This window comes from Protopterus annectens, chromosome 12.part0 (genome assembly GCF_019279795.1).
Source record: "Protopterus annectens isolate FY-2018-M chromosome 12.part0, PAN1.0, whole genome shotgun sequence".
NCBI lineage: Eukaryota > Metazoa > Chordata > Ceratodontiformes > Protopteridae > Protopterus > Protopterus annectens.
The window spans coordinates 499969251-499985487 of NC_056746.1; the positions used below are offsets into that span (position 1 = coordinate 499969251).

Below are 16237 nucleotides of genomic sequence, written 5' to 3' on the forward strand. Positions count from 1 at the left end.
CATAATGTCCTTAATTTGTCTAAAGTTGAGCTCACTCTGGAACAAGAAACAATCCTAAATAAAGGCTTAGGATTTGTACCTGGCTTCTTTTGTGATCAATATCAAACTGTCAATGATGTTTTGGAATTTTGTCGCTGTCTGAACTTAAAGATATTTTTTTCTGAAAATGCTAATAATAATGCTCAAAGATCTACTGAGTTTAGATTTCTCAAATCTACATTTCAACCCCCTGCTAATACCCATGTTACAGCTTTTCAACAGGCTGTACTTAGGGACTTACATTTCCCACCATATGGTTTCAATATTCTTAAAGACAATATTCATGAAACTGAAAGACAGGCGCTTGACGAATTGAAAAACAACAATAATATAGCGATTCTTAAGGCAGATAAAGGTGGGGCGGTAGTGGTTTTGGACATGGATTATTACACACAGGAAGGATTACGACAACTATCTGATAAAAAATGCTATATGAAGATGGACATTGATCCAACTCCTACCTTTAAAAAAGCGATTGACAATTTCTTGGGTAGTGCAGCAGAGAATGGCATTTTATCCACTACTATAGTTAAACACTTGACGGTCAAGAATCCCAACAAACAGATACTATATTTACTTCCTAAAATACACAAATCATTGACCTCCCCACCTGGCAGGCCTATAGTGTCAGGTCATGGTTCACTTATTGAACCACTTTCAGCTTTTTTGACAGAATATTTGAAACCACTGCTTGTCCATGTGAGAGCTAGAATCAAGGATACAACACAATTTTTACAAATCATAGCAGAGACTGAAATTGAACCTGACTGGCTGCTCTTCACATTAGACGTAAAATCGTTATATACCAGTATCCCACATTGGGCTGGTCTTCAAGCACTTCAGTTTTGGCTTGAAAAATCTAATTTATATCCTCCAGGCTTCAATACACTTTTGATTTGCATGTGTGAGCATGTTCTGAATAAAAATATATTCTTTTTCCAAGGTGAATGCTATTGGCAATTACAAGGCACTGCAATGGGGGCATCATTTGCCCCTATATATGCAGACCTTTTTATGGCCTACTTGGAGGAATATCTTATATATGATACATCTCATAACATTTACATTGTGGAAATGGATATCTGGCGAAGATATCTTGACGATTGTTGGATGGTGTGGCGGGCAGATATGGAATATCTTACAGAATTTGTGGAATATCTTAACAGCAATATTTGGGGCATTGAATTTACAGTTAATAGCAACATGACTACTATTGAATTTTTAGATGTCAATGTTTATAGAAAGCCTGACAACACATTAGGCACTAAAATATATAGGAAATATCCGGAATATAACACGTTGCTATATGCCTCAAGTATGCATCCCCGCCACACTGTCCGGAACATCCCCAAATCTCAGTTTCGTCGCATCAAAAGAATTAATTCCAGTAAGGAGGATTATGAGCTAGCCAGTTCAGATCTTGTGAATAGATTCCTTGATAGAGGGTATACAGAGTTTGATATTAGATCTGCCAAATATTGGTCTGATAATTTAACTAGGGATCAGCTTCTAGAATACCAGGACTGTCAGAATAAAAAAGGTGATAAGGTCCTGAGATTAGTTACTACATATGGGAGAAATAATCAGATCATCAGAGGAATTGTGGAAAAAAATTGGAACATCCTGATGGCTAATGAGATTCTCAGACATCTTGGGACATGTTGCCAATTTTCTTACAGAAGGGGCAAAACCTTAAGTTCTATTTTCTCACACTATAAACATCACGGTAGTGGAGGTGCCAGATATAAACAACTAACCATGATGGGTAAAGAATTGATTGGCACTTTCCCTTGCAGTCATTGTATGTCATGTAGTGAAATAAATAAAACAAAATCGTTCAGTAGTGCCAATACTAGTAAGGTATATGATTTAAAGTTTTTTGGGAATTGTTCCATGAGTTGGGTCATATATCTTGCTACCTGCCAATGTTCTGCATTTTATGTAGGAAAAACCTCTCGGCCATTAAGAATCAGGATAGGGGAACACAGAAGTAACATTAGAAACAAGAAAATCACTAATGCCCTCTATCAACATTCAGTTAAACATCCTACGGCCAAATTTAGGTTTACTATTATAGATCGGATTGTTGGTGATAGAAGCCACCAACAAGGATGGGAAAATATTTTGACACAAAAGGAGAAATATTGGATTATACACTTGGGTGCATTATTTCCCCCAGGCATTAATGACCATCTTTAATTTATTCATATATTTATAATACCTTGCCGATTTATGATTGTCCATACACCTATATATGTTATGGATAGCACATAGAACTATCACGTAGTGTCACAAGATGATTTAACCTCATCAGAATAATGTGGATATTAATTTTATTTTTATTTTTATTTCTATTTTTGGATGTATATATGTACCTTGATGGCATTTAAGGTCTTATTAGACCACAATACTACATTCTGATTGGATTGTCTTTGTTCAACAGATACTATAAATAGTATCATATGTTCCTGTTGGCTCTCTCTGTTTCAGTATTTTTTTGCTCCACTGAAGAAGGTGTAACCGAAACCGGTTTGGAGCTTGGGATATATATATTTTTATATCCTATGTGATTTTTCAGTCAATAAAGTATTTGGGACATTATTTGCTGGCCGTGGTGTGTTTTGGTAGTTTGGTTGGCCGTGCAAAGCTTTATGTGAGAGGTTTGGTGTTGATCCTACAGAAAAGCCTCACTGAGACCAGCGACTGGTGTCAGAACCATGGCCTTAAGCTCAATGCCAAAGAATGTGTTATCATCCCCTTTGGGAAAAACCCAGTTCCCATGAATTACCACATCGATGGTAGTCCACTGAACACAGAAGGCGTTATAAGAGATCTGGGAACACAGGTTGACAGCAACCTCTCTTTTGACTACCACATTGCCACTGAGGTCAGAAAGTCCTTCCATGTGGCATATCTCATTACTGATGGTTTTGCATCCAGGAAGAAAGAGGTTATTGCCTCTGTTGTCTCTCTCTACTCTTCCCTCTTTAGGTCAATCATTGAGTATAATGCCCCATTTGGCATGTACCTCACTAGACACCTGCAACAACTGGAGAAGCCTCAAAAGTATCTCACAAAGAGAATCATAGCCCTTAAGCAGTCATCCTATATGGACAGACTAAAAAAACTCCAACTATTCTCTGCATCATATCGTCTACTTAGAAACAATTTCTGCTTGACTTACAATGCCATGTCTGACCCAGCTCTGTTAGAAATGCTCTATCTAAAGAAATCCCAATCCCTCTGCACCACATGCTCCAGAGACCTCAACCCCATTACCACAATCAGTAGAACAAGCTGGAGGGACAGGTTTATAACCCAAAGACTGCCTATGCTATGGAATAGACTTCCCATACATGCCAAACAGAGCACCTCACTGACCCACTTCAAGAAGAATCTTGATGAGTTGATGGAAAATAGAAAATTCACCCCGGGGATCACTCCAGTTGCTCTACTCGACAGAGGCACTATGAACTAAGGTCGGGTGGCACAATGCCAGGGTAATCCTATGGGCTATGCTTATAAAGGCTCCAGAGCCATTAGCCTCGTACACACCTATGAACATGAGATACATTTCATCTATGCCATTTTGTTCAGAAAAGGATTACTTAAGACTTTTTGTCACATCCATGCTTGTCTCACATTGTAAAGATCACAACACTCAGTTTAAGAACATTTCCTTACCCCTGAGAATGAATGAATGCTTTGGAGAGAATAGAGGAGTGGAGGATACAGTACCCCACACAAGAGGTACAGGGGGAATACCACCTGCAAAAAATGCTTTTGTTTCTGTAGTATAATACATTTCCCATTATTGTGTTAGTTTTATGATGTTTCATTTTGTGAGGGTTGTGACTTTGATTATTTATTATGAATATGTTTGTTTGCTAATCAAAAGACTGTTTAAATTTATGATTGGAGTCCATTAGGCACCCCAACTTGAAACCAATGCAAATATGGTATTTAATTAATAGAGTACAATTATAGTGGAGAAGGTAATCTTTGCAGTAGCCTGAAATAATGCATCCTGGGATATCACAGAAGAAAGATCACAAGTTCTGGTTGTTCACACAGAGCTAGATCAAGACTACCTAACTGGCATGCTGATTGATTTTGTGGAGTCAGTACTGAGTGGGAACATCAGTTTTAACTTTATTTCCACATTTGTCCTGATTTCCATGTTTGTAACTCTAGAAGTAGGTATATTTACCAATTGTGGGGTAAGGGCTTGCTACCTACATTTAGCATGCAGGGTGGCTTGCTCTCCTGTGACAACTGTTGTGTGTATTTTACAGCCTTGGCAATCTCACTGTTTTGAGACTATGATCTCCTGTGGCTTAGATGATTTAGTTTAGAGTAATTGTATTTTATGTAAATTACACCTGCTTAACCATAGTAAACCCAATTACACCCACAGAAAGTAGAAGTTTAAATTGAACAAAGCATCTTAATTAATTTTAAAATTAATTAAAAAATATTAAAATACATTTTAAAATGAAGGAATCTGAATATTTAATAAAAATAAACCACTCTTTCTTCTACTTGTAGACCTTCTATATTTTACTGCTGTTAACTATACATTTCTATCCCACTGCACTTTTCCCCTCACATTTTCCTTACTTTTGATTAACTTTCTTTCTCCTTTACTGAATTTTATTTTATCTTTCAAGGATATAGCACTGGAATTAAATATATATACATAGACACACACACACACACACACACACACACACACACACACACACACACATATATATATATATATATATATATATATATATATATATATATATATATATATGGTTCTACTTTGATTCACTGAAAACTCATTTCACTGAATGTCAAAACACTCACACCTAATCGCTGCTGAAAGCTCAAATCACTGAAAACTCATTTCACTGAATCACATTTCACTGAATGTAAGTACTCCTGGGCAAATAAAACATATATGCCCTTTCCCCCACTGTACTGTGATCCTGGAGTTAGTATATATAGTTAGGGGTAAGTGGGGGGCACAGCCCCTACATTAGGGGGTGTGGGTGGTGTAGCCCCCTATCTACTTAGCTTTCATATTTATGAATCTCATTTCACTGAAAGCTAACAATATAAAACCAAAAGTAGATGGGGCTATGCCCCCCAAAATAGGGGGCTGTGCCCTCCACGCCAACTATATATACTAACTCCAGGATCACACTAAAGTGGGGGAAAGGGCATATACATTTTATTTGCCCAACAATGCTTACATTCAGTGAAATGTGATTCAGTGAAATGAGTTTTCAGTGATTTGAGCTTTCAGCGATTTGGTGTGAGTGTTTTGAAATTCAATGAAATGTGTTTTCATTGAATCAAAGTAGACCCATACATATATATATATATATATATATATATATATATATATATATATATATGTATATACACACACATATATAGATACAGATATATATAGATACACACAAACACACACACTCAAGCACACACGCACACACACACACACACACACACACACACACACACACACACACACACACACACACACACACACACACACACACACACTAAGATTGAAAGGAAAAACAGAAAATGTTGGTTACCTCATACTGCAGAATTCTTAGAGATACGTTTTTTCTGTTTCTGACATGCTAAATAAAATGAAATAAAACCTGAATAAACAGAGTCTCAGTCTGTGAAGATTAATGTAGAGCACACATATACTGGAAGATGGCTAAATGAAAATGTACTAAGTTGGAAATACAGAGTTATTTTAATTTTCTTATGGTTTTGGCATATCTTTCTAAAAATACTTTCTTAAGCAAACATTCCTAGGCTGAACTGAAAGACATTTGAAATTGATGCCAGAACATTATACATTTTTAGTCTATTGTCATTGGTAAAATGTGTGATTGTTTGGATCATGTGTATTCTCCCTTACCTTTCAGGTCTGAATTCTTCTGGATCTGGAAAGTGATCTGGGTGTCGGTGCAAAGCATAAAGGGGTACCATAATGACTGTTCCCTTGGGAATTATTATTCCATTTATTTCAATAGTTTTCTTGCAGATTCTTTCTATACGTCCTGCATTTGGGTATATCCTCATTGATTCATTTATCACCATGTCAAGGTATTCCATTTGCATCAAGGCATCATATGTCACAGAAGCCTGTGGCAGTTTGAAATGAAACAATGTAAGTCACGTATACAGCAAAGCTGATTGTGAAATCATGTGTTATGAAAGCCAATTCAAATACGAAGTAGGATACAAAGCCTGCAGAAATATGTTGAAGAGCACAGAATATCTACCAAAACTAAATACACTTTTTAAACTATTAACAGGCCAAGTACCTTTGCTCCAAGCTTTTATTACTTCAGGAAGGAGGACTGACACAAAAAACATCCATTTGCATGCATGACTTATCGACTCCACTTAATCTGTACTTTAAGTGTAAAAGTAAATATGTGTTAAATATGGGTTAAAATACTAATGATTATAGTTATTCACCATATGGGTCACTTGTGATTTATAAATATCTATCTATATATATATATATATATATATATATATATATATATATATCTGACATATATCGAAAACCACACAACACCGACAACCACATCACGACACCACATATATTCGAGTCCATAAACACTTAAACCACACATAACCCCCAACATAAACGTAACGACGGTACACAACAACCACAACCTACACTGCACACTACACCACAATTAAAAACAAACACATCCCCATTCCACAAACCACACACACAACACAAGCACACCAAAATCCTTACAAGCCACACTAAACCTTACCCTAACCCTAAGGTCCTAACCCTAACTCCCTAACTCACTTAACCCACCCCTAACCCTAACTCACTTAACCCACCCTATCGCTCCTAACCTAACTCACTTAACCCTATCCTAACTCACTTAACCCACCCCTATCCCCACAGACCGTCAATCTCCACACTTACCTCACACAGCCTTTCCCCATGTCGGCATCCTCGGCGTTGGTGTTGTCATCCGGTCTTCTGCATTGTCGATGTTCTGCCACGTCTTCTTCGATCTTCTGGAGCTTGTCGGTCTTCTGTCAGGTAGAACCATATATATATATATATATATATATACATACATATATAATGTTTTTAATCTGGGCAGTATGATATCACAATTGTTGTATAAGTAATCTGGGCCTATTTCTCTAGACGTTATTAGTCCTGAGGATATTTACAGATGGAACCCACTGAGTATTTATACTTTCCTTCACTGAACAAAAGCTTCTTACTTCTGCATTGTGGATTGGTACATTTTGACTGGTGCCACCCACAATTTAATTAGTCCTTCTAAGGTTTATTAAAAAATAAGCCCTAGTATTCGGAAAATTTAGCAGGATGGAATAGGTGTTTTTTCTTGAAAATAATTCATATATCAGTGTGTGCAATTCAGAGAAACACATACCACGACTGGTGCATGTCAAACTGCAGAGCTGGCTGCCATATATGCTAATGGCCATATAATCAGATCTTAATCAACAACATTAATAAAATACCATGCATACTGTAACATACATTCTAACAAAAACTCAGGTTGAGGTGTTATGATAGGGATTAAAGATAGCTATGAGACCTGTGATTATTACATGTTCAGTGATAACACCAGTACTATAGACTGTGTAACTGTGACAATAAAGACAGCCCTGGAACATATAATAATTGTTGGAGTGTATAGACCACCAAAGTCAAGTGCAGATGACCTAGAGGAATTCATACATTTCTTACATGAAACACAGGAGGGAAGAATAATATTAGCTGGGGACTTAAATTTACCAGAAACAGACTGGAATAATATTGATTCAACAATGTTAGTAAATAAATTATTCACAGAGTATATTCAGGAACAACAAATGCTTCAGACTGTAAAAAACCTACCAGGGGATGGAATATAGTAGATATTGTTTGCGTTCCCAAAGAAATTACTGTAACTTCAAGTCAAGTTTTACCACCATTGATGTACAGAGATCATGGGGTTATTAAGGTTAATTTGTTGCTAGATAATTCTGCCAAACTGAAATCTAAGCCAATGCACAGAAGGTTAATTACAGATTATAGGGAAGCAAAACAGTTACTATATAAAACAAACTGGAGTGAGGTGTTCAGTGGAAAAACTGCAGATGGAATGTGAAAAGTTTTGAAAGAGAAACTGAGTGCAAAAAGTAAAAAAAAAAGTTTAACATCAGGATCTCGGCATGCAACATCAGGGGGCATATTTCCATAAGAACAAGATACCTGATTAAGGTGAGAGACAAAAAAAATGTAAGAAATGGAAGAGAGGTCAAACTACAACTTTGAAAATTGAAATAAACAAGCTGGACAAACAGATTAAGCATAGAGTTAGACAAGATCAAGAAAAATTTGAAGAAAAGTTATATAACGATATTGATCGTAATAGGAAACCTTTTTATAGATACATAAGATGTGGAAGGAGTAAAGATACACAAATTGATAAACTGTGTGCAGATTCTAAAATTTATTCTCAAGACACAACAGATTATAGATATATTTACAAAATCTTATGCAAAACAGTTTGGCTCCACAAAAGGGATAGTAAATTGTCCTAGTGACATCCAGGTAACCCCAGATACTGGAATCAAACTAGATTATATTGAAAAAGAACTGTGCAAACTAGATCCAAACAAAGCACAGGGAGGATACAGAAGAAGTAACAATGACCTGAGAACTCTTCAGCAAGAACTTACACTAACATTATATTTATTATTCACTAGATCATATAAATATGGGGAGAGTCCTCAAGATTGGAGACATGCACTTATTAAACCTGTCTTTAAGGGAAAAGGGAGTAGGACAAACCTATAATCATATAGACCCTTAAGTCTACTTTCATGTTGTGGAAAAATAATGGAGAAGGTAATACTGGATAGGTTATTGTCAGAACTGGATAGGTTGGGGCTTGAAACCATATATCAGCATGCATATGTTGAAAATAGATCTATTACCACTTGTAACATGATGTTCTATAACAATATAATAACAGCTATGAATGAAAAATTGTGCTGTGATGTGATTTATATAGATTTAAGTTCAGCATTTGACAGTGTCATACACAAAACACTGATCAATAAATTAGTACATCTAGGTATTGATGTACTGTTGATAAGATGGATAGCTGCATGGCTTACAAATAGTAGATGGCAAGTATCATACACCAACTGGACAGGTGAACTCCTTGGTTAAAGTCAAGATGTCCCACAGGGCTCTGTCCTAGGCCCTTACTTGTTTAGATTGTATCTTTCAGACCTTAGTTTTTCATCCGAGGTGTTTTACAGCCTATATGCTGATGACTAGAAATTGGGTAAACTGATTGCAAGTGTTGCAGATAAGGCATGTCTGCAAAATAATTTGACTAAATTGACCAGTTGGGCACATGAGAATAATATGTTGATAAATACATCAAAAACTAAGCATATGAGATTTGGGAGACATAAACTGAAAGGTGAATATTTAATACAGCACACAGTGACTGAAACTGTAGACTCATTTAAGGACTTGGGTATATGGGTAGATTCAGCTATGAGTTTTTCTAATCATATCAACCAATTGGCTAATGATAGTTATAGAACTATAGGATGTATAAAAAGATTTATAAAATCTAGGAAATCCATAATGAAGTCATTGTTTGTTAGTTACACTAGACCCAAACTTGAGTATGGAATAACAATATGGAAACCCTACAGGAAAACAAGCATGAATAAACTGGAAAGAGTACAGCGGAAATATACCAAGGGCATCCATGGATGTGAAAATCTAAGTTATTATGAAAGACTAAAACATCTGAGCTTGTACAGTGTCTCTTACAGATATTTAAGAGGAGATCTTATTCAGGTATATAAGGCATTTAGGGACAACTACCTCTGGGAATTTTTGGGGTTTCAAAAAGTACTAGAGAATCATTGGATAACCTATGTAGAAGATTCTCTATAGGAGAAGTACTAATTGGTTCTCTGACAGAGTAGCTGATGCTTGGAATAGACTACCAAATTACATTAAAGCAAGTACTAGTTTTGATAGTTTTAAGAACAGCCTGGACATTTATTACGGGAACACGTGTTTTGGTATATTGGCAAGCTAGAAGGGCATTAATGCCTGTGCTTGAAACATTTGTATGTATGTATGTATGTATGTATGTATGTATAAAAAGGGCAAATGAAGATGGCAGAGTGATTCAGAAACTTATAAACTCTGTAATGCAGAACTATAACATCAGTGTTAAAGAAAGTAGCTACATCTCTGTGTTCAGATTATGACATGAAGACTGGAGATATGTTACAGATTACTACAGCATTATTTAATGAGTATCTGCAAAAATATATTATTGCAGTTACAAGCCGTGGTGCTCCTCACTGCTACCGTCATAGGCTCCATGTCATCTGACCAGGCTTAACAGTCCATGTACTCTGTGGTATTAACATTGTGGACTGATACAGTATAAATAGGGATACCAAGCAAGATACTGTAGTCATGGACTGGCCTCATATACAGTCATGGAATATCTATCATAGATGATACCAAGGTATATGTGACTTTATGTACTCTAGCTACAAAAAATTTCAGCAACCAATGGTGGCACTTTTGGGTTATCTCACAGATCTGCCTCAAGAATCCTACATGGTAAGGCCTTGCTGTGTCTAATAATGGTGGCTGCTAAAAAAGCAATTACTAGAAAATGGAAATCAAAATCTAAACCGACTATACTGAAAGTAGTGAATATAGTAACAGAGATAAAACTACTAGAATTAAAATCTTTAGAAAAGGGTAGGAGAAAACTGCATAGGAAATAATGGGAATTGTGGGAACAATACATACGAGGGAGAAATGAGGTCTAAAAGGCGTCAGGACTTAAATGAGCTATGTAATGTCAGGGTGAGAAAGATTGGGTAGATTATAAGTAATATATAATGTTTGCAACTGGGAGTGTGTCAGTATGGTTTGTGATGTAAAATGCTTGTGACTAGGATTGTATTGGTGTGGTTTGTTTTCATTTATATACATGTAAGCTTGCCTATAATATAGTAAGTGATGGTTTAATAAAGATGTTTCTTTAAAAAAATAGGAATTTAATAATTTATGTAATATTGCTTAGGTTATATGATATATAGAAATATATGTGAAGTATAATGTTTGTTATGTTAATACAGTTTGATTACTTTTATATGAATGTACATTTGCCTATGTCACAAGTGATAATTCAATAAAGGTGTCTGAAAAAAAAAAAAAAAAAGAAACCTACATCAGTTTCCAAATGCCATGCTGCTGCATTAGGGGATGCATATGTAATTCTCATGTAGCACAGTGGAGAGACACAACACCATGCAGGACCTCTATGATATAGTGATATGTGATCTATGCAAACCCAACACCCTGGCATCCACTGTCTGGCTCTTGAACAGCTAAACTGGTTAGAACTCCCATATGTCTTAACACACATATAGATACACACACACACACACACACACACACACACACACACACACACACACACACACACACACACACACACACACACACACACACACACACACACACACACACACACACAGAGCTCACAACAGTAACACAAACTTCTCCATAAGTCTATAAACTCCTCATCCCTAAACAACATCATTCAACCATACTTCCCAAATAGGGTTTTACATTCTAAAGATAAATTGTTTCTCAATATCACCAAAGATACAATAGTGCAGGAGACTCCTTGCATTCAAGTAATATGGTCAAAGCCTGTGAACCACATCTCATTACCACTAAAAGCAATCCAAGAGCTAAGCTCTTTCAAAAATTAATAACAATCTCATTTGATGGACAAATGGTTCTTCTTATGATATCCCACAAGATAGCTCTGTAATTTGCACGTATGTTTTACTACAGACTGGCCTTTCCACTAATCTAACTCTGGTGTACATAGCCTGCAACTTCTCTAACTTGCTCCCCAATCCCAGATGGTCTCCATGCCTCACTTTCTTCCAATATTACTTTCACATTTGCTCTTAAAAACTTAAAAAAGTTGCTAGAATAACAGATTTTGTATCAGCATGCATTTTTATGAAGGATATGAAGTCTGAAACTTAAATGTCTTTCATTATTTAGTAAGTGCAATCTTAAATGATTTTCCAGAAAAAAAACATAAACTTTATGGAGAACAGACCAAAAATATAAGGAAAAAAAATCTTGCCTTTCTGAAAAAATCTGGACATTTGAGAGGTATGATAGGTATACTTTACCTCAATTAAATAGATCCCAGAGTTTTAATACTATTGATATGTTTAGCATAACCATGTTAATGTGTTAATAGGTTTCCATGATTTCTTTTCAAGATTTCCTTTCTACAGTAACACAGATTTATATCCAAATATTGAGTTGTTTCTGGAGACATAATCATACACTATTTCTTCTTCGTTTCACTTAATGCTAACCTTATGGGTGATGGTAGCCCCCATTATAGCAAACAGGCAGTAAGCAAATCTAAATTAATGTTTTATAGTTATAAAATATTTATTTTATTGAGTTGAGGCAGTTTTTAGCACAACACTATTCAACAAATCATGTTTTAACAATGTTCTAACAATGTTGGACCATGTTTTGTAAGGGCAGAGAAATGCTACCAGTGACACAGTTTGCTTTATTTTTTTCTCTGCAACCCCTCCACCCCCACAAAGCCCTACCTTCTCTTTTGTCAGCTACTTTTACTTAAACAAAATCTGAGAACACTGAGGTCTACAGATCTTGAAAACAAGAAAATGCTTGAGCATTCAAATTATTAAAAAATGCTTGTTTCTGACATAAGGTTAAACCTTTTCATTCCACTTTGTTTCATCTCTCTTTTGACATACTGCACTCAGCAAATCCCATGCCTTTGGCTGTGCTGTCTTGCTCTTTCCTTTATTATTTAGAACATGTGCTTCAGAATTGCTCTTAACAAGTTGTATAATGTGATGTGATCAATACTCCTTCAATTGAAATACTTGTAATCTGCAATTAATGTTTCTTAGAACACCCCCCACACTATATTACAATGCAACTTGTGTTAAAATTGTTGAAATGAAATGCTTTTATCTTTGGATGATAATCTTCTGCCCTAAATCAATGCATGTTTTTGACAGCAGTCAGATTAATAACAGTTACCCTAGCAAACAAATGATGCAGCGGTAGCGTTTTTGCCTCACAGCAAGAGGTTCTCCCATTCGATTCTCGGCTGAAGTGCCTTCTGTGTGGAGTCTACATGTCCTCCCCGCTGTCGAGTGGCGTTCGAAAGACATGCGCAGAATAGGTGTGCCTTCGTTAAAGGTTGGGCATCGAGCTGGCACCTAAAAAAAAATCTACTGCCAATCATTAGCGGACTGGGGTTCCGCTGTGGCGACCCCTAACCGGGAAAAGCTGATAAAAAACCCAACAACAACCCTATCAAACAAAAACATTCCTAGTGTATGTTCCTTAATTGCCATTTATTAAATCACGCTGCCTTTAAGGCTAATTTCCTTTTTACAACCTGCTGATTATCTCACTCACTTCCTTCAACATGAGACTTCTGAGGACACTGCAGACATGCTTAAAGTGTGTATGTGTGTGTGCTTTTGTGTGCATGCATGTACATCCCCATGTAGGGGCATTTATATCCTTAAGAATTTCTGGCAGTACATAAAATAGTTGTCATCTTTGGTGTAAAGTGTTTATTGTTTTGTCCTCATTATTTGGAATAAATCCCCAAATATGGATACTTAATTTTGTAACATGACTGTAAAAGCTATATGGTTAGATTCCATATCCTTTTCTGAAATGTTGCAGTGCATTTAAAATAATTAGTATTCATTTTCATGAATACATTAGTCCCTTATCTTACAAACCTTACCTGCAGGTTTCTTGAATATACCTTTTAAATTTCTAAGCTCATACATTCCTTTAATTGTGTTCCTGTCATATTAAAGACATTATTCAGGAGTGATATTAAAACAGTCATTTATCTGTCTGATATGTCAGCAGTTTAGACTAATGTTAAAAAATTCATGGCACAGTTTCCTGAAGTGTAGGGCGGGTGCCCTTGGGCACTGGGTTAAATTTCTTCTAATTATTATAAATGCTTCTGCAGAACTAACCCTGCTAATGAAGTTAAATAAAAACATATAACAGTGACAAAAATTATTAAGCAGAGGCACATTTTCCTATACAGTTGCAACCCCCTTTACTAAGATTTTTCAAAGTCATTTGTAGCTACTTTAGCAATACATGGGTCACAATGCTTGATATGGTGGGTACTAGTGGGCAATACCAGACTATTCTGAACGATTCTGAGGACTGACATATCAAATAGAAGGCCTCTTCACCTCTGGAAGGTCTTAAATTGCCCTGTTTTTCTCTAAAGTTATTTTATTATGATTTGTTACCTGCATGTCTTTTATATATTTTACAGTAATATAGTAAATTTCACTGCCACATGACCATACTTTTATAAATCTTTAGCTTTACATCAAAATAATTAAATGTTTTCCAGAGTTTTGCCTAGAACATTACAATAAAACAAGGTATTGTAATGTAACTGAATATTGTCAGTTAGGAGTAAATACCTGCAGTTTATCAGTAAGGTCAGAGAATATAATTGCAGACCAGAAGTATATTAGGATATGCAGGCAGTTATCATTGTTAGTTCAATATTGCCCACTACATTAATAAACAGGTGGCATAGTATAAGGAAATGCATTGTACTTCATCAGCTGAAGATCAGCACTTTATATAACTTTTAATGTGTCTATAAAATGCCAGAATGGTGCTCTGTGACCTTTAATTCTCATGTTAATAGGTTCAATTCTTCTAGTGCAAATAAAACAGCACACAATAATGTTTTAGAGGCTGCAGGTTGAGGTTAAAGAAGTACTACACAACAGTAAAAAATGAGGTAACGGGTTTACTGACTACAAGGAAAAAGTGACACTAAAGGTGGCAGGAAGAACAGTGGCAGATAAACCACAAATTCAGTCAGAGATCATGTAAGTTATGAGACATAAACCAAAAGAGGGTATAGTTGGAAGACTTGAAAAGATACAGTATTTAGTGATGGATATTTAGGAAAGGAAGGTACAGTGTTAGATGAGAAAGTTTTGGGGTGGGGGAGAGGAAGGATTTGAGGTTATCATGTTTTAGGGATTATGTGAAATGAATGGTAAGCATGTGGAACATGTAATTATGAGGAATGCAGGATGGGGATGACAAGGGAAATGTGAAGAGAATGGAATAGAAATAAGTAGGTGAGACATCTATCTTGATAAAATAGCTATGGAAGGCACTGGACAGAGAAATGGGAAATGGAAGTGTGAGTCATAGGAGGCAAGAGAAAGCAAAACAAGAAATCAAAGTGACAGAGGAGGCTCTCAAATGTGTGAAAGAATGATAAATTAAAGGTAGAAGTGAAAATGATGGAAAATGTGAAGCAGAAGACAAGGGAAAACTATAAATGAAGTGGTTAGTGGAGGGGAAGGTGAAAGTGCTAATGAGACTAAAAACTGAAGGATAAGTAGGGGATATGTACAAGACATTTTGGCAGTATGTTTATATTAGGAGTGTCCTTGTTGTCCCAGGGAAGAAGGAAAAGGGGGATGGAGCAGACTATGATTTGGGAACTTGGTGAGTGTTGGATGAAGTATAAGAAAGTTAAAGGAGGCAGAACATAAATCTATATAGATGAGGAGAGAAAATAAAACCAGCAAGAAGTGTGGGTCAAGTGTGGAATAAGGAAATTACAATACCACTAGTGGAGAGGAATGGGAAGATGTGTGGAGTGTTGCAAGAGATTTGTTTTTAGATAAGAACTATAGTAAATGTATGAGGATAATATAAACTTGATGTCTAACACTCATAGATATTTGCAAGAAAGGAGTGGGAAGAGTATTGGAGGTATAGAGAGGAGAATGTAGGATTATTCTGTAGGATATAGTATTTCAGAGATGTGAGAGAAGAATAGAGAAGGCCTGAAAGTTTTTAAATAATGATGGTGGAGCCTTGCTTGTTGGTTACTATAGAGTGAGTGATGGGCAGAGAAGGAGGATGGGGGGGAGGAGGAAAGAGGAAATATGTGACTGAAATGAGCAATGTTGAATATATGTGGGACAGAATGATGGCAGACCCCAGGCAGGTGAGAGAAAGAAC

The 16237-nt window shown here is 36.1% G+C and overlaps 1 protein-coding gene across 1 annotated transcript in view; it reads right to left on the minus strand.

Annotated features, from left to right (window-relative positions):
• Positions 1 to 5964: 5964 nt before the first annotated feature.
• LOC122816181 (cytochrome P450 3A19-like) overlaps positions 5965 to 16237 on the minus strand; it is a 112844-nt gene continuing 102571 nt past the window's right edge. The window contains exon 5 of the mRNA XM_044088930.1: positions 5965 to 6195. Within this exon, the coding sequence (XP_043944865.1) occupies positions 5965 to 6195 (231 nt within the window). The remainder of the gene's footprint in view (positions 6196 to 16237) is intronic.